We start from the raw sequence: 26512 nt of genomic DNA on the forward strand, positions 1-26512 counted from the left end.
AAGCGCATCATTTGTTTCGTAGCTTAACACTTAATCTAAAACAGTAAGTAGAAGGGCAATACCATTTCAATAGGGGGCAGCACAATGTCATTACACATTGGCCTTTAAATCATATTTAATTGCTCTTTTGTGTAGTAGTCTGTAACTGCAGTTTGACTGGAGCTTGATACGCACAGTTCTTCTAATCTACTATGCACCATATAGTGTCTGTCTATCAAATACACTCCCCATATGCCGTCCTTAACCACCTTCTGTCTGCTGATACTAACGCGCACATCTTTGTTAGGTGTTATAATAAAAACAGACAACAGTACATCTGAGTAATGGATCACAGTATGAGGTCAAGCAGATTCCTCTAATGTGGCCGGCTCGTTTTCTCTTCCTGTCACCAGCTTTGGGTGGCTTTTACTAAAGTGTCATAAGCCATTTCATTGTAAATCTCAGTGACCTTGAAGTCACTAGAAAAAGCACAGATCCGTAAACCAATCATCGCACGGCTGCCCCTGTCAGCCACGCTCCTGTTCACACAGCCGCTGCCTGAATTTCCTCATGTTAAACAGAGGAAGGAGAAAGAAATAAAGCTCAGTTCACGCTTAGTATTTGTGAGAATGTCAGTTTGAAACTTTATTTAAAAAATCTAGCCAATTTTGGCATTATACTGTAGTTCTGCTGTAAGGGATTGTTTTAATAAAATCCCTGTTCTGTTGAACATTCCTAAGCGCAGGACATCCAGTGGATATAAAGGTGTTACAGACTTATCTAAAAAGTCCGGATAAAGACTAATGATACTGCAAGCCTCAGCATTTCTTAGACCATTTCCAACTGCGCTGCTCACCAGCTGCACAAAGATCAGTGTTATTATGGATTTGTTGAAAAATCAATTTTGGGAATGCTAATGTCCTTTATATCTTTCAGAGATAAAGAATGCTCGGTGCATTTCTGTTGGATGATTTCCAGGAGTATCAGAGATCTGTCCAGCACCTACTACTGTGGATTATTGGACCAGCTGCTTTTAGGCTGTCTGCGCTCTCAAAGAAACAGTTTCTCAGGTTCTCTGTACGACCTACGCAGGTTTGAGAATTGTCTTCACAAGCCAAGTCTTGGAGAACTGCGCTATATGTGCAGGCCTTTAAAACAAGTGACTGGATTCAGTTTCCACCTGATTTCCCACCTGTTCTCCAGTTTGCTCAGGGAATAAAACTGCACGGTGGTGTTTTAATTAGTGACTTTACCACCCAGGAAAAGAGGCACCGTTATATTCTTTAGTTTCACTGGCTGTTTAGCTATCTCTTGATCATGTAAAGTGAGTCCACTATTCCTGCTACATGTTGCCACTGAGCCTCAAGAAACCGAAATGATTGAATAATATATATCGAAAAGTAGAAATAAAACATTTGCATCAGTGGAATGACTTATTATCAGCATTAAAAAAGGGAAAACAAGTATTTCTGAAGCCTCATACTGGAAAAAGGACAATAAAGTGTGTGTGTGTGTGTGTGTGTGTGTGTGTGTGTGTGTGTGTGTGTGTGTGTGTGTGTGTGTGTGTGTGTGTGTGTGTGTGTGTGTGTGTGTGTGTGTGTGTGTGTGTGTGTGTGTGTGTGTGTGTGTGTGTGTGTGTGTGTGTGTGTGTGTGTGTGTGTCGTAAAAGTGATGATGATCTCAAGGACACATTACAGAGTAACTAACTTAGTAAATGGAAAGTGTAGTATACATAAAGATCACACTTGTACTTAGTCGTCCTGCGTCTATAGGCTATTGCAGTATTTTGTTTATATGACCAAAACTGTCAACAAGTGTCGAAGTGAGACCTGTAGTGTGATCTTGTAGTTGGATTTGTTTTCCTGATTTATTTTTGTCCCCACTATCAGATTTAATAAAGTTTGCACAGATTTGTGTTGTCTTTAATACAGACAACTTGTAAAGAAAGCCCAGTTGTTTCCATGAAAGGCTTTATGATGTATCTATTAGCTTCAAGCTACTTTTAAGAGAGGAAACTGCCCTAAGCTATGCACGTGAGAGTAAGAAATCTGAGGTGGAGGCAGATGAACTGTAGCCCTCCAGACTGTGTATCCTTGGTCTGGACAAAGAAAGCAGCCTCAGTAGTTCCGTGCAGCATCCAGGAATGGAGATTAGCACAGAGCCATCAGCTGCAGTCCCTCCCTACCCGGCTTCTCCTGTCAGAGCGCCTCCTCCCTGCTTGTCAGGAGCTCCGACGAGGAGCTGTAAAAACCTTTTCCCCTCTCCTTAACAACTGCAAAACAACACGCACACACCCCGGCTGAGGTGCCTGCTTTTCTGAGGCCTCTGACAGGACGTGCTGCAGGCACAAATTGTAATTCATAAAGGTTAAGGGGGTCAATGCCTTTTATTACCAGTCTGAGTGCATCCAGCTTGATGGGGCGGGCATGCAAATGGAATGTCTCAGAGTGTTCTATGCAAGAACTCAGACAGCGAGTGCGTGCGTGACTCTCAATGGGAGGAAGTTAAAAAAAAAGGTGGGGGGGGGGGTGCGTGAGATAGCTGCTCTCTCCACCCTCCATAGCCATGTAGGACCATGCAGCCGCTGCCCGGTTAATTAGACAGTATGACATTGACCTCAGGTAGTTAACGGCCACTTTGATATGTGCCGTCTAGCAATTAATATATTGTAAATCCTCATGTTTTATTATAGGGCTAGCTCTGACCTATAAGTGTCTGCATTACACTTGGGTCTACAATACATTCTTACATTTCACATTTGCATTAACATAAATTCAATGTCAGGAATGTAAAATTAAAGATCTGTTTTATTTGTTTTCAAAGCCTTCTGTTCTGCAATTACATAAATAACAGGAGGTTAATAGATTTAGACCAAACCAGGTATTTGATCACAAAAAGGGGATACAATTATTTTATCTATGGGATAGTTATTCAGGTGTTTATTAAGAATAGATAATATTGTGTTCTGGTTATCATGCCAGTGGATTTTAGAACAATGTTGCAAAGTCTATGTTTTACAAATCTTTTGTTCAGTTACCATGACCCCTGCAACAAAGGCTAGTCCTACTAGTCTCTATTGCACCCTCTGCTGGACCTTTAGGGGAATGTCTTTGTGTGTGGTTCCTCAAAGTACACTGCGAGCTACTCAGTCTCTTCAAGATTCAAGGCTTTGCTACAGTGTAGCTATAACTATTAAATTCTTAGGTCACAGGCCTTTCATCTCTTGTGAAGATACCATAATACTGGACACGAGATACAGTTTTACCAGTTTATGAGATTTTTAGAAGTTTGGTTTTGCATTATTGTTTCTAACACATGGTCATACATTCATGTGAAATAAGATGTTAGAAAGGATCTACTTTGCACACAACTAATACAGCTAAATGAACCAGCTCAAAATAAACACGTGAAACAAACTCTGCAGAACAGATAGGAATTATAAAGCATAGGGTGTAGTATACCACTGTAGAACAGAATATGACAGAATAGAACACACTAGATTAAAATGGAGCAGAATAGAACACACTAGATTACAATGGAACAGAATAGAGAACACTAGATTAAAATGGAACAGAATAGAGCACACTAGATTAAAATGGAACAGAATAGAACACACTAAATTACAATGGAACAGAATAGAACACACTAGATTAAAATGGAACAGAATAGAACACACTAGATTACAATGGAACAGAATAGAGAACAGTAGATTAAAATGGAACAGAATAGAGCACACTAGATTAAAATGGAACAGAATAGAACACACTAGATTAAAATGGAACAGAATAGAACACACTAGATTACAATGGAACAGAATAGAACACACTAGATTACAATGGAACAGAATAGAACACACTAGATTAAAATGGAACAGAATAGAACACACTAGATTAAAATGGAACAGAATAGAACACACTAGATTAAAATGGAACAGAATAGAACACACTAGATTACAATGGAACAGAATAGAACACACTAGATTAAAATGGAACAGAATAGAACACACCAGAATAAAATGGAACAGAATAGAATAGTTAGAACAGAATACAACAGAATACGAAGGAACACAACACCATAGGATAGAATGAAATAGAATAGAACAGAACATAATACAATAGGAATTGAACAGAATAGGTAAGAAAATAGATAGGGTAAAATAGAACAGAATATGATAATATTGAATACAACAGAATGATCAAATAGAATATGATAGAATGTAAATAATGACATAACACAGAGAAAAGATAGGGAAATAATATCATTTAGTTGTGTTTATCTTTTCTGTGATTTTTAATGCAATGCTCTCGCTGTCTTCTTCTGCATTTCTGGTTCATGTATGATCTACTGACTGTTTGAATCTGTGTCTTCATGTTGGCTGTAAAACTCAAAAGATAATATACCTGAGGAGCCACTGAAATCCCTCTCTTAAAGCCAGCATGCAGCAAAGGCAGACTCCCTGTGCTCATTACCTTTCCATCACAGACCAGCTGCTGTGGAGTCATTCATCACGATTACAAATCCGCCCGGTGCAGGTAGCCCTCAGCTCCACCATCAGCTCCACCATCAGCTCCACCATCAGCCTGTGAGATGCACAGCCCTGAGCCATCAGTCCCTCCGGGCAGAGTGTGAGATTTACACCCCAACAGGTGATAGTAGTGGACAGCGCCAGGCAGCTTTTGTTATGAGGGAAAAACTCATTTTGAAATCCTGGCTGAAATTCTGCTGTCCAGGATGGAGACCATTTGATAATAAAATAGGGTTTTTCTGATGTTGTGCTGCATGGTGTTATGATATCTACAATATCAAAATCAGCTTTATTGGCAAATAATGAGTAGACATACAAGGAATTTGACTCTATTTTGTACTTACAGAGAAATAAAAATACAGCTAAAAACCATAACTCATGTTAAACATAAACATTAAGCTATTTTGTACATGTAAGATAACTAATATATAAACAAAACAACAATGAACAATACAACTTCTTTAAGTCAGAAGATTCTTGGTCAAATTGTAGAGAAAAATAATACAGTAAAATCATTATCACAAAATTGTTAAAACACCTTGGAGACAGGATTTGCAAGTGCTGTACGCAAATATATAAAGGAAAGGGAAACTCATTGTCTTTCAGAAATAAGAATCACGCTAACCTTGTCTAAATTGCCATTATTTCCTGGTTTGACCGCAGCTAAGCAAAAGCCAAGAATTTCCATCTTTGAATAGTCCCCTGTTCCCACAGTTAAGCCAAGGTCTACTCAGAATGTGTTTCTTAATGTTAATGGTGACGGATAGATAGGGCCACTTCCTTCCTACACAAGTCTTAGAATAACATTTAAATGTCTCAAAATGATTTATCTATTTGTTATTTATTTGATTTAGAAGTAGAATTGTCTAAATAAAAAATGGACTTCTATTGTATGATATATATATATTTATATATATATATATATATATATAAAAATGTATAATAATAATATGTTTTTTTCATGGGATTTGTTCGCAATAAGAAATGATCTCCGGACTCGCATAAGTCTTGTGAACCTGTGTCAACCTTAACATGGTGCATATTGTTAATAGATCGTTTTAACTAGACCCATAGCTAATTTTCCCCTCAGGGCCCTTGTACAGATTTTCTATATAAATCAACCAGACCAGCGGCAGCAACATTATTATAACTATTAACATTATAGGTATGAATTAATGTGAATGTGTACAAAATGCAGGTACTTTCAGGTAAAGTTTTTTATATTTGTATTCAAAAACATAAAAGATCTCGCAGAGAATGCATACACATATTATAGTGCAATAAAAACATCAAATATATATTAATAAAAATAAGGGTGATGTATACAGTATAAGAATATATATATATTATATTCTTCACGTGGATAAGAACAAAGTATAAGTAAGAAGTGCAAGGACAAAAGATGTAGAAAATAATTTCAGAGTGTAAACAACGGTTAGATTTGTGAATGAACGTTGTTGTTGTTGTGATCAATAAAGTTTCTGTGAAATGACCTTTCACTGTCATCATCCGGGACTCTACAAACGTCACTCCGCGCAAGCGCACTCTTCAACTGTGGTTCGTCCTCTGCAGTCGGTAAGTGTGAAATGGCAGATTGAATGAGAAACCTACTTCTACAAATCCCTTTTCATCCTCTCTCCTAACTCCACTTTGTAGCGCGCAAGTGAGGATAACATGCAGAATGGATGTGAATGTACATATGAGTGGCTTTATTTTCTTTGTGGAGCATTTTTACACCCGTTTGACCTTACTTCTCTCGTCTTCCCACAGAGACCCGGGCTTTAACCAGATTTGACCAAACCGGTTAATACTACTAAAACAGAAACATGTACGCCTGTGCAAAGTTCGTCTCCACGCCTGCCATGGTGAGTTTTCATTTTCATGTGTTTTCGTTGAATTCTCCTTTCCTAATTCCGTTAATGAATCCGTTGGGCCTCTGTCTGAACTTGAGTGTAGCTCACTGACAAGGGTATATGCAGCCTAGGCCAACAGGCTAGCGAGCTAATGCTAAAGCACAGAATGACTGACAGACGTTTTAATCTGTGCCAATGTTGTCATCGTAATCATGAATGCTATGCAATTGTGCATTCAAGGTGTCTTTGGAAATCTGCCTCTGTCTGTGCTTTAGCATGTAGCATACATCTTTAGTCATGGCCGTTAGCTAAGGTCATTGCAAGCCTCTGCTAGCTGGATTTAGTGCACAGTTCCCTAGAATCTCCTACATATGGATGTGCAATTGATAAACTATCACTTTGTGTATTCAAGCTTTGGTTGCTTCCAAATAGATATAGCCCTAGGCTTTAAATCCTCCTCCAAGGTCACATTTAGGTTTCTAGTAGCTTAGCAGACTAGGTGGTTTGAATTACAACAGGGCAATTGTTCAGTAAGCTTGCTATGTATGTTTAATGTATCTGGCTACTGGCTCAGATGAACAAAAACTTCATTTTCAAAGCACAGACTGTACTCTTAAACCTTTAAAGGCCACAGGTCATGTAGTGTTTGCACTGCATTGAATGACACTGGAGTTCACAAAGTGCCTTAAAGGTGCTTTCAACTTGCTCAGACTGAGAATGGATACCAAACATATGTTTCATTAAGCTTACATGTGTGTTGTGTCTCTAAACTAAAGTGTGTCTGTGTTGTTGCTGCAGCTCCGCGCTGGTTCCCGGGCTCTTTACAGACCCCTCTCTGCCTCAGTGCTGTCCAGGCCTGAGCTCAACACAGAGGTAAGAAGAAAAACATGCTCTCTACTGGGACTGCAACTATCTTGTAGTTATTTTAAACTATACTGATTGCTTTTAGTCATTTCCTTCATGAAAGAATGTTAAAATGTTGAGACCACAATGGAGCAGCTTCAAATTAGTCTGACCCAAATTGTTGTTCAACTATCAGTCTTTCAGAGTTTTTGATATTCTTTTTTAATTTGAAATGAAGAAAAGTATGAAGCATTGTTATGGAAAAAGTGTTGTTAAATAAAGACTTTAATTTGGTCATTTTTGATTAATCAATTATTCCTACCACTTATATTTGCTTCAGTACTGTTTGCATGTCAACTGACTTCATTGTCATATCTACTGCCGTTGGTTTTAAAATGTAATTAAACAGTATTTTGTCTTTTCTTGCTCCAGAGCACTGTTGCTCTGATGCCACAGAGCCCCCTCTCCCTGGCCACACTGAGGGGCTTCCAGACCAGCGCTGTCAGCCGGGACATTGACACCGCTGCCAAGTTCATCGGAGCTGGAGCCGCCACAGTCGGAGTCGCTGGATCCGGAGCTGGAATTGGGACCGTGTTCGGCAGTCTCATTATCGGCTATGCTAGGTTTGTTCTTGCAGACATGCATCCCAAAAAATATTATCTTGGATTATTAGATTTCTGGTGAATGCTTTTGTTTTTCCATTGAGGCATTGACAGTCTTCTCTTGTTTGCAGGAACCCATCTCTGAAGCAGCAGCTGTTCTCATATGCCATCCTGGGATTTGCTCTGTCTGAAGCCATGGGACTGTTCTGTTTGATGGTTGCTTTCCTTATCCTGTTCGCTATGTAAAACTCTGCTGTCCAACAACACTTTTCATTACAAATGTGACTACATATTTTATTGTGGCAACCAAAATTGTTCCGTGTTGGTGTCCATGGAAATGTACATTTTCAAGTCTTTCAGACACTGTCAAAATAAGCAGAGCATGTATTGTACAAATGTAAGAAATTACGTAATTAAAATACATGTATTTGACTATTTAACTTTTATGTCTGGAATTTCAAGCTAGCAAAGTAGAGGGCAGCGTGCTTTTTTGAATGTCATCCTTTTTGTGAAGCAGTTGCTAAGACTCGCCATCAATCAGCTTTGTTTTCTCAGCACATCACATGCAAGCTTTGGGGTCCACCTTCATTATGTCTTGGTACAGATGCAGGTAAATAGTACTGTATTTAAGGCAGCACGTGAGTGCTTGCTGTTGTAAGTGTAAATTAAATAAATCTAGATGGTTTAATTACGCTTGACTTTTTTCAATATTTTTTTTAATTTTCTTTCATTGTAAATGAAGTATCCCTAGATTATGGTCTGCTTGTCAGACAAAATCAATTTTAAAATGCTACTTTGGAAATGCTGGTGGGCTTTTTATTTACAATGTTTTAGTTTTACTAAACTGAAGAATTACAAAGTGACTAGGCTGTGAGATTTAATAGCAAACATTTATGTACTATTTTCATATTTAATAACCCTGAAAAGTAGCCTTATGGAAAACAAATTTAAAGTATTCTATCGAAAGCTACAGTATATGCAAAAAGGTCATATTTATCCCAAATTCATATGTAAATATTCAAGGACTAGGGATGCTAAAATTCAAAATTAACAAAGGCTTTTATTTAAAATGAAATATATCGAGAATCTTCTAGGTGCACAGATGCCAAAATAGGAGTCTCCAACATGACCTCAGGTGACAACTTAAAGCCTCCATCCATTCCAGCAGAATGTATACATCAAAACTTGCTTGGACGGCATCTTTACATCATGTTATGTTCAAAAACGTATTTTTAAAGACAATTATACAAATGTACACTACCTATACAACAGTAGTCTACACTGCAAATGCCAGGGTGACTAATGTTCTATTAATGTAATCTTGCACCACCTAGCATATTTTCTAGTTTCTCCAAGCAAATCTTCTTCTGAAAAGAAAGGCATGCTTTTTACAATTTACATTAAATAAGAGTGCATAAACGATCGACCATACCAATTAAATTACTAAATAAAGGAAAAAGGTCTTAAAAATTGCTATTATCCATGGAGCATAACACTGTCTGTGTGACGTTAACGGAAGAGTACAAGCTGCTCTCGCGATACTTGAGTACAGACGTGGGGATTTGGAAATCCAGGGTTGTGGCTGTGGGGTAAGTGACCATTTAAACTCATAGCGAATGGGTACAAAGCGGTTGTAAAAGGCATCGTTTGTGGCTCTGCGAAGGACTTATGCTCCGGTACAATAAAACGACCTCGAAACAACCATTGACATCCCCTCTGTTTACTGAGATATTTAGGTCTAAACATGGCGACGCTTGTTTGTTATCGCTTGGCTCCGGTTATTGCATGGAAGCGACGAGAGCAGATTATCTCACCCTGTTATTGTTTGTTTGTGTAACGCTTTCACATTATATTTTACATTATATTTTTGCCAAAGCTGCAGCTGGTTATAGCTGAAGAAGTCGTTCTCTGCAGGACAATAATTAGAGGATCGTATTTTATGATGACACTGAGGTGTAAACAAGCAAAGCAGCCGCCCATCATCGATAGGCTTTGTCCACATCTCCAGATGTTCTCTCTCAGGACTTTTACCCAAACAGTGCCTCATCGTCACTCAAACATTATTAATAAAATATCTGTTATAACCTCAATGTTTATTTACATCTTGAATGATTCATAGTTCGATTTCTAAACAGTTAACCTTACATTAATGCACGTCTACGTCTAAGATTTTGCTTTTTGCTATACTTGTTTTATTTCAGGGTGACACAACAGGAAAACCCTTAATATGAGTGATGACAGACCTTTCCAATGTACTGCTCCTGGCTGTGGACAGGTAAGTCCTCTCAGTTTTTAATCATGTTACTTTGAGTCACTGTCTAAAATTACCCTTCATATAGCCTATGGGTCATTTGTTGGACTATAGCTGTTTTCTTTAAACAGTTACAAAGTACTTAACTCAACTGAACAGGTTGAAAGACTATACACAGTGAAGATAATAACACAAACACATAAATTAAAACAAAGAAATTGAGCATAAATAACAGATTGTTTACTTAAAACAGGTAAAGTAAAGCAGTAAAACAGACTTACTCTAAGGAGCTGTATTTCTCTAGACGAAATGTTAGAAATACCTGAAGCACACTTTTATTATCAAACGTATGCTTTGTCTTAATTTGAGTATTAAAAATAAATATGTTTGAATATGACACTTGCAACCAAGAGAAGACATGACGTTTGTGTTACAGACCATATATATTGATCCTGTTTCGCTGTTCTGTCTGTTTTTTTGTTTTGACCTTACATAGAGATTTACAAATGAAGATCACTTGGCTGTCCACAAACACAAACATGAGATGACCCTGAAGTTTGGTCCAGCAAGGAATGAAAGTGTCATCATTGCTGGTAAGTGCTCTGTCCAGATATCTTAACTTAAATGATGCTTTACAAGTATGTGTAGTAATGGTTTTATTCCATTGCAGACCAAACACCGACACCCACCCGTTTTTTAAAGAACTGCGAGGAGGTCGGACTCTTCAATGAACTTGCAAGTCCGTTCGACCATGACTTCAAAAAAGCAGCCGAAGATGACATTAAAAAGGTTGTTTTTGGTATCGAGCTATAAGCATATCATGAACTACTGTTTGTCTGATGGTGAGCATGTATACCACTGATCTGTTTTATTTAGATGATTTTACTCATGTTTCTGTAGTTACCATTGGATTTGTCACCTCTCGCAACGCCTATCATGCGCAACAAAGCTGAGGAACTCACAGCTATGGAAGCACATCGAGATAGCCCTCTGCCTCACCCCGAATCTACGACGAACGATGACGTGAAGGTAAAGCCTTCGAAAAAACAGTTTGTAGTATTTGTGCTTATCAAAGAGAGTTAATAGGGATTAGATGAAGAGTGAGTAACAGCGCATCTCCTGCTTTAATGTTCATCTAATTTACTCCTGATTGAACTTTCAAAGGTAAGACTTTCATGAAAAATGGCTGACAGTGCTGCACAAAATGATTATGTATACACGTTCATTAGAGATATTGGATTGACTTAAACTAAGAAGCTTTTTCTCTCTATTTAGTTAGCTATTTTATTTTTCTGATATTGTAAAGAATACTATGGTCGATTATTGCTGCAACGTCAGAAAAAGAAAAATTCACTATAATGTGAACAGTTTGTCCTAACAATATATATTTTAGCTGTAACTGGATAGAAGCATATCACGTCAGCATGTATGTTGTAAAAATGAAAATGATAACTTAATATAATGTAAACAATTATTGTTTTAACAATAAATGTTATTGTTGAACTATCCCTTTAATCTTATACTGGCATGGCAGCAATACAATTCTGTCCAAATGGATAATTTTGACCTCATTTTATAATCATTTGAAGTAACTTTTTCAATACTTCCTGCAGCTAAGGTCTTGTATGGTGTTCACAGGATTTATCTTTGCAGCCATCCTCACTGCCAACCTCCACTATAGTCCATCCTGCATCCCTCCAAGTTCCCAATGTACTTCTAGCAACCACAGAGGCTAGTGTTGTAATTCAGCAAGATCTCCCGTCACCAACATCTAGCTCTGTTATTACCCAAGTCCCATCCACAAATAGGCCTGTAGTGTAAGTAACTCCAAACGTCCATTTTTTTTTAAATCATAGTTTTTTTAAGTCATCTTTTTTTTATTTATTCATATTTTTGCATTTTTGTCTTGGTGAGCTCATGATTTACGAGGCATGACTGTTTTTGTATTATTTGTTTATTCAGACTGTGCCGGAATTTTAATGTTTGGCTGTAGTGTAGACCTTATTATTTCCGTCTTTAGAAATAACATCAGCATTGCTCAGATATGGACTTGCAGCTCAGTGTATAGCTTCAGGTACATTTCTGAATCTTTCCCCAATCAAAATCCCTGTAACTTTATTGGGCCCTCATATAGGATTGTATAGTTTATAGAGCCCTCTTTTGAACAAAAATACTATAAAATGGGAATAATGTCGTTCAACACGGACAATGTTCAAAATACATTGAAATAAATAGCTTTTGTAAAAAAAGTTTTGAAGCGACTTATAGATATGGATTTGCTGGAGTCTCGCTTGGCCTTAAATTCAGCAATTAAGATGGTTAAGCGATTTTACCGAAAAGCAAACAAAAAACAGATCGTACTGAAATAACGGACCATCCAACAACGGCAGATCCCACTCATTCTGCCTTGTAAAATATATTTCAAATAGAAATACATGGGTAAAATATATCCTGTATCAACAGCTAGTAAATGAATATTTAAACACTGTTAGTTTGGTGGAAGCTGATTGGTTTGACCCAACCAGAAGTCCATATCTGTGCAACACTGACACTGATCACCTATGGGGTCTGATGTGGTGACAAAATATGTGTTCTCATATTACTGTGTATGTACATGTGTATTTTGTGTTGAACATTGTTTTGCTTTGTTTCCGTAAGATGTTGCCTGTTTGTGACATATTGTTGTTGTATAAGTAGCCATTGTGGTCTTTAGTTTTGGATTCTGTTTTGTGTGTTTATCACAAAGTTGTGAGTTATTCTCCTCACTTGGATTTATTTTCTCCCCCCCTCAGCCCGGTGTCCGGCACCTTCCCTGTGCTCCTACAGCTGCCTAACGGCCAGACCATGCCAGTTGCTATACCTGCGTCTATTACAAGCTCAAGTATACATATTCCAACTACAATCCCTGTGAGTATGCTGTTGCTATTTTTGTGTGTTTGAGTTACAAGCAAAGTTTGAAAATGTTTGTTTCTGATCATTTAGTGAGTAGTAATCAGAATTAGGAATGCATACAGTGACCTTTACTCACTGAACAAATAGCAATGTCACTAACAAGTGTTTGTTGATGACCTCAAGGTCCATTTAGTATCTGTTCTAGATCTTTCCAGCCCTAGAACCAAGAGTGTGGATTTGCATAATTGATTGTAGGAACATTTAACCTACTGATACTTTGGGAGGACAGAATCCCTACAAATATTTAAGTGAGCCTGTTCGCTTTTCTAGATCACCTGTTGACCACCGCATCCTAGCTGAATCTGGTCTCTTTCCACCATGTTCTACACTGCAGCACATGAATGTCGTCCAATGCATTTTATACTTTATCATGCCCCCTAAAAAACAAAAAACTGGTAGGACTATTGATTATAAAAATCTTTGTTTTAGATGAAAAATATTTAAATGTTCTATAACGATATTGAAGCTAAACCTACCCTTCAGAACAGCCACTTAATGCACCTTGAGGTGTTGTCAACTGAATGAATTAACGAATGAACCAAAGCATTTGTTTTCTCAAGCAGGGTGATTCTTTTTTTAGTCCACTTTGTAGAACAACAAAATCACTGGACTGTAAAATACTTGATGCTTTGCCAGACACAAGCTCACTGTTTGTCACCCACTTTACAAATAACAAAAACATGGTGGGGACAATTGTGCACATTAGTACAATTTAAAGTTCTTCCTTTAGTGATCCTCTTATGCTGTAGTTATACACTACTACCACATATTTTCTACTTGGACCGAGGGATGATTTACAAATTTGGCCCCTCAGATTTGGCAGGGAAGTGAGAGCTGTAGAGAAGTAAAGGAGTTCAGAGCAGGACTGTGTGTCACCGTGGCAAAGACACGAGGTTTGGCTGAGGCATAGCCGGCTCCAGTCCAGGACACTTCACTGCTATTTGTCCTTGTACAATTACGATCAACGCTCTTGATTTTTGGCAGAACAGATAGATGATACTACTAACTTGTTTCACAAACCAAATACCTACAACCCATGACAGTGTCTCATATTGGAAATGTGTTATAAGCAAAGGTCTTGTTGCTGTTTTTTTCTTTTTCAAACGTCCCCCATGTGGAAGCTTGTCTTGTTGTTCGCTGCAGCCCTGATTGTCTGTGTGGAACACTGAGCAGCAGATGATTATCTCGTGATAGCAGCACAGCGGGGAAAAAACCTCTCTCTTCCCAGTCTGTGGGGATTGGGAAAGCCGTTGACAAGTAAAGGAGGGCAAAAGTAGATGGAGAACACGAGTCACCACTGGGCCTTCCTTTCACTCGATCATCTCCCCCCATTCCTTTCTCCCCTCCTCCCTCTGTCTCATTGTCAGCGGTTGTGAGAGGAGGCCCGGCCCTGGCCTTCCGACTCGTGTCTCTCCATCCCCTCCTCAGCTTCCCTGCCCATATGCTCTCACGCAGGCAGGCAGAGGTTCATTAGCGTGCACACCGCATCTCCATGTGGCGCTTCCTCTAAAAAAATAACAGGCCATCCAACCTAATGAGGCTGAGATATGAGGAAACTCTGAGAGCCTGCCGCAGCTGTGTGTGTGTGTGTGTGTGTGTATTTGTTGTGTGTGAGCGCCGCCTGCCTTTTAACAGCCAAAGACACATTTTCTCCATGCTGATCTGTCTGTGTGTCTCTGCCGTCAGCTTGTCAGACCTGTCACCAACGTCCCCGGGATCCCAGGACCCCCCTCGCCACAGCCACAGCCCGTCCAATCAGAAGCAAAGCTGGTATTAATTATCTCTTCTCTTACATCAAATACCATTTTCATGTTGAGTTTTTTATTTCCTATCTGAGAGATAAAATAACAGCCAAAGTAATGAGGGAGCTTGATGAGAAGCGACCTTTCTTTGACCAGATGAGGGCGCTAGTGACAGGTTGGGTCTGTAGTATTACACTAACTGGGATTTTTATAATTTTATACCTTTTAACAATAGGCTTTCCATCTGGATTAAGGATATTGTATTTCTTTGAATCAATTCATTTTGACTGATTTATAGCAAAAGCGTAAAATAATAAATAATGGGATAATAATCGTTGTCATTGTAGATTTGCTGTTACAATAATATTAATAAAATTAATAATATTAATAATAACATTCATTAATAACTTCATTTTTCTATCACCTTTCATGCAAAAAAATGAAGAATAGCACATTACAATAAGTAAAACTGCGTATTGAAACATGTGCTTTTTCTTCTTTGTTATGTGAAACTAACCTGACTATCCTTAGGTTTTGTCTGTTTGAGGCATTCTTGTGAATATTTTATTCACGCGTTATCCAATCCTCTTTAAGTCCCATTCTTATGAACACTTTATTTCATGATCCTTTGAAGGATTTCTTTTTTATTGGGCACAAGTGTCTCGATGATGAACTGATTAGAATTGATTTGGTGGTTAAAGGTCAAAGGTCATCCCCATACAACACATTTTTCTAATTTTGACAATTTCACACAGTGGATTAAATGATGATAATAATTTGGGACTTAAACTGCATTTTTATTGCTGGTCAAAGTAACTATTGTTCACTAATTTGAGACATTCCATTGACAAAACGATTAAATTAAATCAGAAAATAAAAAATACTCACAAAACTGATTGGATAATCATATAAAAACAGAACCCCCGCCTCAAATACATTCCAAATATCTCTCTGTGGGCAGAGGATGGTCATAGACCTGCTGTTTCTAAAGTGAGTTGAAGGGCAGGGATATGGAGTGTAGAGAGGGGGATCAGTGGCAAAGTGATGGAGCACGGATCACAGGACCTGTAAGTGTTCGCAGCGTGCTCCGCCTGTGGAAATTAACAGATACACTGTGGAGAGGAGGTGTGTGTGTGTGTGTGTGTGTGTGTGTGTGTGTGTGTGTGTGTGTGTGTGTGTGTGTGTGTGTGTGTGTGTGTGTGTGTGTGTGTGTGTGTGTGTGTGTGTGTGTGTGTGTGTGTGTGTGTGTGTGTGTGTGTGTGTGTGTGTGTGTGTGTGTGTGTGTGTGTGTGTGTGTGTGTGTGTGTGTGTGTGTTGTAGGGGAGGATTGATCCTGACTGGAGAGGAAGGAGTGAAGGAAGGGGGAGGCGAGGAGGTTGTCGGGGATCATGGGGTACGGAGATGACAAACTCGGAGACAGCGTTGTGCTCAGCACGCCGTCACCGGGGCCAACCGGGGGGGGGGGGCTACCAGCGAGAGCCAGCTGGGGGCATCCTGGCACACGCTCAGCGAGGCACATTAAGTCGGCCTCACCCTGCATGGAACCTTTTGTTCAGCAGAATCCTGCCTGACCTGCCCCCCCCCCCCTCTCACTCGCGGCGCCTCCCACCGCACCCAGCTCATCAGCAAACACCTAATGAGCCCGCGTCAAGAAAACAGACCCCCGCTCAACCTGCCCGCTCCCCGCCCCCCCACCCGACTCTCGGGGGGCGCGGAGACGGCACTTTACAAGGACTGATGATGCTGCAAAGACCACAATAATGATAATTAACTTGCTGAATTTAGAAGATTATGCTGTTAATTAGTTGCAAAATAAAGATAAGTAATATAGTAGCAGATGGTTGAATAACACCCATGAGATGGAGGGTTATTACACTGATGAGGTTTCCGTGGCAGAGATGAAATATGGATCCGACTGGCTTTCCCCTCTTTCTATGGGCCATTCCAAGAGAATAATATCTTGTTTCTGCCAGAAGAGCTTCTGGAAGGGTATTACACGATAAACTAATTTGGTAGATAGATTGGTCTGGCAAAGGTAGTTGTTAGAATAATGTGGTCCTCTGTTTTCTCATGTAAATGTATTCCCTCTCACTTTGTTATTGCCTCGAAAGGCTCATTCACTTTCACCTTGTTTGCTCAGTGTTTGATACTAGAGGAATTGGCCTGTGAGTCATGGACACCAATCTGTAGGGAAGTAGTTTCTGTGAATGTGGCGCGATTGTGTTTGGCATATTCAATCCTAGTCCATGTTCAGAAATATACATGTTTTGATACTTTGGGTCAAATGATGTACCGTGGATCTCTATCAAATGTTTTCATCAGTAGGGCTGCCCCCTCTTAGTCGATTTGTAATCCATTGTTGACTAAAATGTCTTTATCTAGATTGTTTTTCATGCTTTTTTACAGGTAAAATTATATATATATTGTGAAAACACATGTCTTATCTGCCACTGAAAATGGATTTTAAACATATTAACTTTATATAGTCTATTGAGATATATGAAAAATAGCAACAAAAAAAGAAATTCACAATTTTTCATGACTAAAAATAAATGTCCTCGCCTCCTTTTTGCATGAACATTTCATGACTGTTTTTCATGATTATTTTCCCTGAAACTGAAACCCACACTAAGCCAGCTGCCTCCTCAGGTTACCAATGGAAATGTTGGTGAAGTCCAGAGCAGCGCTGTCACCCACTCTCCTGCTCCCCCTTCCCCTGCCCCGGCAACCCCCACCCCATCTCCCTCCCCGATGGCGGTCCTGAGTCCGGCTCCTCTCCTGCTCTCGGCTGAGGAACCTTCTGCCCTCTCCCTTCAGCAGCCAGCCACCTCCACCACAGAGACACCTGTGAGTATCCACACCTGCAGCAGACACACACTTTTGCTCAACGGGTGTTTCACAAGAGCTTCATAGAAGAGTCTTATTTTTTATTGTATCTGTGGCAATACGTACATGCAAGAAAAATACTTAAATGTGTTCCTTAACAGACCTCGATGTCAAGGTCAATGATAGGTTTTTACAGAAGGGCTGCATTTTGAAACTCAAGTGTTTTTTTTATACATTATAAATCTACCTGTAATATCAAAAGCCATCACTCAATCAAGTACCAAGAGATTTTTTTTTTTATCTCATAATTCAGTCCCCTCTTAAGGCACACATCTGGTTTGGCAGGGTATATTTTGTTAGGTATCACAAGTTCTGGTTATATTTTTGTAGTGTTAGTTATTGTTTTGTATTGTTATTGTTTAGGCGTCCCCAGCGCCCTCTGCGCAAAACCCCCCGAGCACAGGAGGTCGGCGGCGCAGAAACACAAGCGAAAACCCCGATGAGAAGCGGCGCAAGTTCCTGGAGCGAAACAGAGCCGCGGCTTCTCGCTGCCGGCAGAAGAGGAAAGTTTGGGTCCAGTCTCTGGAGAAGAAGTCTGACGACCTCAACTCCACCAACGGACAACTGCAGGTGCTCCTTACCCCCTCCCCTCAGCTCCTTCATCTGTCTTTCTCATGTGCTGTTATGCATCAATGTGTCAGTTGTTGTATGTTTTGCATGCTTGCGTTTGTCTGTTTATCAACATGTGCTGTTGGTGGAAGCGTGTGTTCGCAGACTTTTCCCTTCTGTGGTGATGAAGTCATTAAAGCCGATTAAGAAGAGCTGCCGTGTGACAGCAGCGGTGTGTGAGCCCTTTACATCGATATGTCCCTGTCAATAAAGATGTATCCTCCAGATGTCAGCCGCGCACAAGCGTGTCTTCGCTTCTGTCTCAGCAGTTTACTGAATGGCCTCAAAAATCTCCTAGGGAAAGGTGTCTTTTTGAACCTTCATTTTGCTAGAAGCAATTAGGATCTGATGCTGACAAGTTCGAAACAGTTCATGTATCTGCTGTCTCTGTTGATAAGTGTGAGCCGGGGGTGCGGCACATCGGTGTTCCAGACAATTAAATGAGATGTGGTGTTTATTTGCTCACTGTCTTATTTTTCTATGAAAGCAGATTTAGTTGTAGTGGGTGGAGGAGGGGATACATGACAATATAAAGACATGGGTTCATGTTGTTAATTAATATCTGTGTCAAAACATTTTTGATCACCAGTTGTCATGAGTGTGCTTTTTGAGATTACATTTGAATATATGCAGATGGAAAGGGTTAGGGTAAGTTTAGGTGTGTCAGTAGACGGGTTATAAACGGAGCATCGCTGTTAACTACAAGGAAGGGAACAACATGTGGCAGGGAATAAAAGGACGCTTTATATGAAGGCATTAATCAGCAGTGCAGTTTTTGTATAAAAGCCCATGCTGACATGGCCCAGCTGATCAGTGAAACTGCCTCTAATGATGCACAATTATTTTAACATCATCCTTAACTGGCTTTTTAATGAGGTGTCAGACCAGACCAGGCAGCTCACACAGCTCCCAGCATCACCCAAGGCCTTTTTCTATATTTTGATTATTTCACAAAGTTAGAAAGCAGTTTTACAGCTTGGTTCTGTTTAAAATACCAGGTATGGTGCAGTTTGACATACTGTAACTGTTGGCGTGCATGAATTACTGGCACAGGTTCTATTTCATTTTCTGGGTGAATGTTTGTGAATGCATTTGTAAATCAAACAAACAGTTTATATTTTATCAAACTAATTGAACTACATACTTGTATGGATGTTACCATTTCTGACTTCTGTTTACAAGTCTGACTTGCGTGCTTTCGCAGATTGGAGGGAGGGTTTTAAAGGATTGTGTTTTAAATTGGCCGTAAAAGGCTGCAGTTATGGTGGAAGAGCAGTGAATAGGGCTTTGGCTTCATGTGATGCTTACACTCCTTCCAGCTGTGTTTTAAATCTGTCTTACAATAGCTCAGCCCTGCCAACACCAGCAAGACTAAACAGATGGAATCAAATAAATTGGCTGCTTTTAGACTAATAGATTAAGCCGCCCATAGTCCTTTAAAGGAGAAAAGAAGGAGCTTAAATCTGCCATGGGGTGTTCTGCGTGCCCCTGGCCGCTTTAAATCCAGTAAAAGTCACCTTCAGCGTAATGTGGCCCTCTTTTACGACATGCAGAAATCCTCAAGTCCCCTGAGAGCCATAACGACACCAGAGTGTAAATCTCAGAAGCATCCGCAAAGTTGCACTGACAATCCCAACAGCTCACCTCTGACTAATGTGCTGCTCGTAGCCAGTGAAGGCCCATCATTATTGTGCAGGAAAAAAAGTAAATGACTTAGAGCTTTACACTTTTCCTGTCTTTACCGTTTCGAGTACCGTTACCGCTTTTCTTGTCGTATTAAACGATGAGACCCCATTAATTACTGGTAATGAAACCAATGGTGGATGAGAGTTACCGCTAATATAGAGAAAACAATCAACGGACATTTGGTGTAAATACTGTATTTACTGTATATGTGCAGTAATCGGTTCAGAAGAGATCTCGACGCATATATCAGATGGGGCTGATATTTACATCTTTAGACATATCAGTTTTTGCTTAAATGTGGCCCAAATAGTCATAAGAACAGTACTGAAATATAACAAATGTGTGTCATCATCACATAGATTATCCACCACCGAGCATCAACATGTTTATTTTTTAACTATAAAAAAAGCAATTGCTCAGTTTAAGGTATCTTTTGGTCACAATTCTTTAAAAAAACTAACATACTTGATCTTTATCGTCTGTGTTACATATGTTTAAGTGTGTTTTTATAAAAATGGAGGGTACATTGTTATCAGACACTTAAACGTTCGAACTTATTTATCAGTATCGGCTTCCAAAATGTAGTATGTGTTGGCCTTCAAACTTAAGGTTATAACTTTATAATGAAATGCTCCCAATCATATTTTAATTAACCATATTGGGACCTTTGTCGGAGTTTGGACAATCATTGCAAAGATTTGAACTATCTGCACATGTCGTACATTAGTCTCCATGTTGTAATCGGATATACCGTATGCTCCAGAGTGACCATTCTATTGCTGTTGTGTATTCTCCTCTCAAAGAGTGAAGTCACCCTGCTGAGAAACGAAGTGGCTCAGCTGAAGCAGCTTCTTCTGGCTCATAAAGATTGCCCTGTAACCGCCATGCAGAAGAAATCCGGCTATCACAGTGAGTAATGCTCCATTATTCTCAGCCCGAGGCTTCCTGTGAAACGCTTCTAAAATGAAGGACATGTCTTACTTATGGCCAAACAGAAAGAGCTATTGACTTATTAGATAAAAAGAAAAACTTTGCAGAAGTTAATATATTAATGGGCAGAAGGGTTTCAGACAAATGTCCTGCTGCCGGCATTGTCCAAGTCTTTTGAAGAGGCCACAGGTGGTAACCACAAGAACTGTTTCCTCCTCATTTGACACAATTTGTCACATGCACATAAATGTCTGCAGGACATATTGTCGGGTTGTCAGAATAAATAAGCCTGATCTGTGTTTCTCTAACTCCTACTGTGTGCATGTGTTAATTCAAATATAACTTCATACTTCTTACATACGACAATCACGAATATTTAAACATAATTGTGCAGTTTGCAGCCTCTTCATTTAAATGGCACAATGCGTCTCCATGCCAGTTCTTGTTCATCACACGGTCTCATTTGGAATCAACAGTATTTCTTCGTTTCCAAAGACTAGGCCTCTGTCATTCTGATTTTCCACTCATAACTCACCTTCCCTCACAGATGAGCCAGTATGCAAGCCGCTTCTCCACTGTGATGTAAACCCCTCCGCTGACTTGTATTGACAATGATTGCCTCTGAAATGAGTCTATTAAAGCAGCAAGCTTGACAAGACTGCAGAGAGATTCACATTGCGGGGTGTCCACCAAACTAGGATGTTCATTATGCATCCCTTATTGCTAACCATCCCACTGACACACGTCCTGTGTATTATGGGACTGATGGTTTGCAGGTTCGAGCCGGCTGTCAGAGCCAGGTCTCATTTGGTGTCGTCTGGATTGTTTTTTCGAAAGATCCACAGATGAATTGGGTCGTCTTTCTCATGTGTTGCCGAGGATGTCTGTCCCGTGTTTCTGGACCTTTGTGAAGGATGACATTTGGAGCACTTGTTACCCTGTTTGGGAAGATATAACCTCATCCAAATACCCCAGTTCATCAGTGTGGCTCACAGTGACAGATTTTCGACAAGCAATGAAGGAAAACCAACTAATGTGAAAGGAGGAATAAATATCTGGCAAAATGAAATAATCCAGTGGCTCCCAACCTTTTTAATGTACCTACATCGACCTACCTATTGATTAGTTTCTGCTTTTTCAGCACTTATTTGATAGTTTCAGCTAATCATTTGCACTTTGTATCCATAACATCTAGCTATATATTTCAATTGCGTCAACTACTGCTTCTTCAAGCTGTGAAATAGTTTGCAACATTCTTGAATCCAAAAGTTTGAGCCAATTCCACCATTGCTTATATTTAACTTTTAAACATCATTAATTCATTACTTTGTCTGTAGCCATCTATTTTGAATATGTATCCATTACTTTACCTAAGCTTTTATACGTCTACCTACATAATTTCATGTACTTTTGATCACAACATGTACTGTAAAGGTGCTATAGCTGATTGAATATGTTTTCAATTAAATCATGTATCCTTCCATATACCCCCTGGCAGTTGCATAAGTACACCCTGAGGCACGAGTACCCCTGGTTTGGAGTCACTCAAGAAATCGATCTTGCTAATTAGCGACTGACTGATCTGTGGCCCTCACATATGTAAAGGGCCTCATGAAGCCCTCCATTCTCTGGGTGTTACATATCCTGTTAGACTACACGGCCCCCCAGGTCTGGTAAAGACCCTTCATGGTTCTGCCCAGGTGGGAGGACATTACCCAGACTGCCCCGCTAACAAGCCAGGACAAGCTTACACTTGGCACGCAAAACTGTCCATCTGCTTACAGCAAACCCCACTTCAGAAACCAAGAGAGCAGAAAGAGGTTCTGGCTCCCCAGGAAAATAGATTTTTCGGAGTATTACGATACATCCAACAGCCACCCCGTAATGTCATTAGGAGTAATAATGCACACTTGAACATGGAACAAAACCACCACGCTGATTTATTCTGAGGTTGACCTTCTGCATGGTAAAACAGCAAGGGAGTTTATAGTGCTTTGACATTCACTTGCACTAAATCACACGGTCAAAGTCCAGTCAGGAAGGCAGATGAAGCCTCTAATGTGAAGACATTTGTATTTGCACTTTAATTGCTTCCTCTTGCTCTGGAATCTGTATTTAACACTCTCAAATACGAAACCCCGGTCATTAATTACAAAGTGGCATAACAAGTGACTTCATATCATTAACAATATTAATTATCACTGTGCTCCTTATTCCTTTACGAAACAGAGCATGAGAGTAGTCTTTTTTTTCCATCAGGATCCAATTAATTCAATGCAACTGCCTAACAGCTGGTGGCATTTCAACTCCAAGTCTTCCCTACTCTCAAGTGTGTGCATCATTAAAATCAGGTGCTGTAATCATCTGTCGCTGCAGTAGTTGGCAAGGTAACAAAAAACAAATGAGAGAACAGTTAGGGATGGGAAACACTGCCACATGCCCCAGAATGTAATGTACCCTTATGATGTGGGTTTAAATTGACATTGGAGCTTTAATTAAAGGAAGGGGTGCAGAAGTAGCATTATGGGGATTAATGAAACAGTTTGCACACACCACATGCAAATAGCTGTTTTACATCTGATTAGGCCTACGTGCCAAAGCTTTCCCCAGCCTTTCTAGATGATATGCTGTAATGTAAGAACATCATAACATTATAATGGTACAAGTTTATTGTTCAGCGGTTATTCTCTCATCTTTTCCAACACAGTCTCGGATAAGGACGAGAGCTGCGAGGAGATGTCCGTCCCCAGCAGCCCCCAGAACGAAGCCATCCAGCACAGCTCCGTCAGCACCTCCAACGGGGTCAGCTCCTCCTCCACGACCCCGTCCGTCTCCACCGCATCCAACCAGAGCACAGAGGAGACCCAGCCTTCAGGGAGCTGATCGCTGCAAACCGTGCCCGAGCGTCAAACCTGGAGCCTCTTTAATACCTGCGACAAACAGAGGGATTCTCTTCAGTTTGAAGTGTGGTGTTTTTAATTCATTTAGATTGCATTGTTTTTGTTTGGTCCATTTTGTCCTCCTTTCGCAATGCTTTTTGAAAATGCAAATGTTTTCTCTGGAATTGATGAAGACAAAAGAACAGGCACTTTAGGTGTTAGATGTAAAACATGTGGTTCTAAAATGATTTTGTACTTCTGTGATTTATTTATTAATCTTATGTTTGTATTTATTTATAAGCTTATCAGCCTTAAAGTTTGATCAGTGAATTGTTAGAGACCTTACCAAAGTATGTTGTGTGGGTTATTTGTCATTAGTTTGCTTGTTTGTTTTCATGACTTTTGTAAGCACTATCTTTAATGATGAAGTTACATAAAGATGAGTCACCTTTTTTCGTAATTTGCTTTTTCAATTTTGCACACTTTGAGAGATAATTGGTGACCTTTTTAGAGATTGACAGCCCACATGTTATTAAGTACAGGCAGCTTTTTAGAAGTACATTTGAATACTGTCACATTACACACATGTAAATGCCTGAATCAGATTTAAGATTTGACAACTCTTCTGTGAGTGGGATCAGATGTAGTCACATTGTGCTGTTTGAATGTTTGCGCTCACCTCTGCTTGTAGAAATAGTGTTGAGGAGGTGAGCTGGTTAGAAACGTGTTATTTCATTAACATTCCACGTGTTGTCTGATTGTTCCTGAAGCAGTGATTGTAGGATTGCAGTACCTTTTCCATTACTCAATCTTTGTGATGTTGACTTCTTTCAGTGCCATTAATGTTTTTGTATCTTCTGTACATTTCTAATGCAGATTAGCTCAAACTGTTAACAGATTAAGGGTCTCATGAACATTTTAGTAAGGAGATATCTTGCTTTGTATCTTTGCTTTGTTTACGGCTTCAACACTTAAAGATGTTGTTTTCATGATTGCAATTTTTTGACATTTTTAGAAAACATTGTAAATAACATCAATGATACATTGTGTGTGATCTTTTTAGCTGTTATGTACTTTTTTTATAGAATAGTCTGGGGACAGAGCTGAGCCCTGTTGACCACATGAACTCTGTTAGACGTAGATCTTAACAATGTTTAAATCATTAAGATGACTCGACTTCTCATGTAAAATAAAGCGTTCAGATTTGAACTGGAAACACATAATATATATTAGAGTAACGCTACTACCGCCTGTAAGAATCGTGAGCATTTCATCATTGAAATAATAGTAAGAAGCAAGTCACACTATGAAGTCAATTTGCCTTTTTTCTTAGTCTGTCCTAGCTTACTACTGTGTAGTTTTAAGAAAAGCTAAAAAAAAAATGGTTTTCTTAATGTATGAATCGTTTTTATTTTCACTGTTTTGTGCTTTGCATGAGATAATAATTCTCCGCGAGAATTTAATTGTTTTAATCGATAATGTCTCAGTCAGATAAAAAATATAATTAAACAAGTTGTTTTAACTTGAGTTGTGGCTCTAAGTTTATGAAAGCTTTGGTTTGTTTTACCTCAGCGTTACTGCTAAAACAGGAGTGTGATACTGTGTTGAAAGTGTACTTGTAACTTGTGAAAGTTCTCTATAAAACATTTGAATTGATAAGTTGTTGTAATAAACCTTTTAATATCTCTTTAAAATCCAGCTTTGCTTCAATGTATTGCTCCAGATGGAAAGAAACTCTGAATATGTTATTGGGCTAACAACTTTAATGGCTGTTCATTGGGCTTCTAACCATAAGATAATAATGTAGAAGACAACCCTCTCCACATGCTTTGCCAGCTGTTACAATGGGACAATGTCTTATTGCTTTCATTCAAAACCAGTGTTTTGATGTCAACCTGGCTGCTGCATGTTGACAAAACTGTAAAGGGATGAACACAAAAAATATTGTGGTGTATTCTGCCACCTTGTGGATGATCTAGAGTTGTCCATAGTTTTGATAAAATATCATTATTAGCCATAAGTTAACTGGATATACTGAATATTTGTGTTTTTCCTAATAGTTCTCCTGCTTTCAAAGGTACTTATATACACACACTTAAGTACAACAATATGATCAGCACGATGTATCTCATTTACACTGAAAATAGGCTAATGGTGGAGCTAATATTTTACAACTTCAAATACTGTTTGATAGTTTTAATCAATAACTAAAAGAAAGACACAAAACCCAAATGCATTAACTGGCTATAATAACAAAAGTAAGGAATAATTGTGCTGATAAAAAACAAACAAACTGAAAACATAACCTTCTAAAAAATATGCCTTGAAGTGACTTTAGCTTTCAAATAAATGTTGAGTAAATTGTAATTGCATGGATGCAATTATTTGGACCGGCCAACATACTTGTTTATCACTTTCATATATTTTCATTTAATGATAAAAAAAACTTCAAACTAAATCAAGGTTGGAATGAGCTATTCATATTTTGTGCTGCTCTATAAAGGTAATACAGGTTTTCCTCTTCTGATCCATTATTTTTAAATGATGTAGATTATCTTTAGTTTTTATATTGCCTTGTATATCTTGTCTTAAGGTCATATGCTTTTATGTAAAACACTTTGTAATGTCTTGTTTACGAAAGGCGCAATACACAAGTTATTGAGCCGTTTCCGCTCTACATCCTGAACTCCTCCCTTCGATGCAATGCACTTCCGTTTTGGCGGACTGGGTTTGTTTTGCGAGCTAGCTCCGTTGTGCCGACAAAGCACTGATATC

General features: G+C 39.2%; 2 protein-coding genes across 11 annotated transcripts in view; both read left to right on the top strand.

Annotated features, from left to right (window-relative positions):
• The window catches only part of atp5mc3a (ATP synthase membrane subunit c locus 3a), a 287504-nt gene extending 279010 nt beyond the window's left edge, over window positions 1-8494 (top strand). Inside the window, exons 1-5 of one of the 3 annotated variants that reach the window (XM_079664994.1) lie at window positions 6020-6079; window positions 6275-6369; window positions 7156-7230; window positions 7633-7823; window positions 7934-8494. In XM_079664994.1, coding sequence (XP_079521120.1) covers window positions 6331-6369; window positions 7156-7230; window positions 7633-7823; window positions 7934-8048 — 420 coding nt within the window. In that variant the 5' untranslated portion in view covers window positions 6020-6079; window positions 6275-6330 and the 3' untranslated portion in view covers window positions 8049-8494. Of the gene's footprint in view, window positions 1-6019; window positions 6168-6273; window positions 6370-7155; window positions 7231-7632; window positions 7824-7933 lie in introns of those variants that run through there. The other 2 variants (XM_079664993.1, XM_079664995.1) reach the window with 2 other exon arrangements.
• An 834-nt stretch (window positions 8495-9328) lies between these two features.
• atf2 (activating transcription factor 2) lies at window positions 9329-23889 on the top strand (the record flags this gene model as incomplete). 8 transcript variants are annotated; one of them, XM_079665154.1, is made up of 12 exons in its annotated part: window positions 9329-9391; window positions 10004-10077; window positions 10550-10646; window positions 10724-10842; window positions 10954-11082; window positions 11692-11870; window positions 12846-12960; window positions 14692-14775; window positions 17385-17594; window positions 17997-18203; window positions 20732-20837; window positions 23566-23889. In XM_079665154.1, the coding sequence occupies exons 2-12, from the start codon at window positions 10030-10032 to the stop codon at window positions 23739-23741; spliced, it is 1470 nt and encodes a 489-aa protein (XP_079521280.1). In that variant the 5' UTR covers window positions 9329-9391; window positions 10004-10029. The 8 variants fall into 8 exon arrangements, 6 of the variants coding, with proteins under 6 accessions (XP_079521280.1, XP_079521282.1, XP_079521283.1 ...); XM_079665156.1 differs by having other exon boundaries at window positions 17397-17594; XM_079665155.1 differs by having other exon boundaries at window positions 9390-9478.
• Between the last annotated feature and the right edge of the window lie 2623 nt (window positions 23890-26512).

The sequence above is a fragment of the Notothenia rossii genome (assembly GCF_949606895.1).
Source record: "Notothenia rossii genome assembly, chromosome: 2".
Lineage (NCBI taxonomy): Eukaryota > Metazoa > Chordata > Actinopteri > Perciformes > Nototheniidae > Notothenia > Notothenia rossii.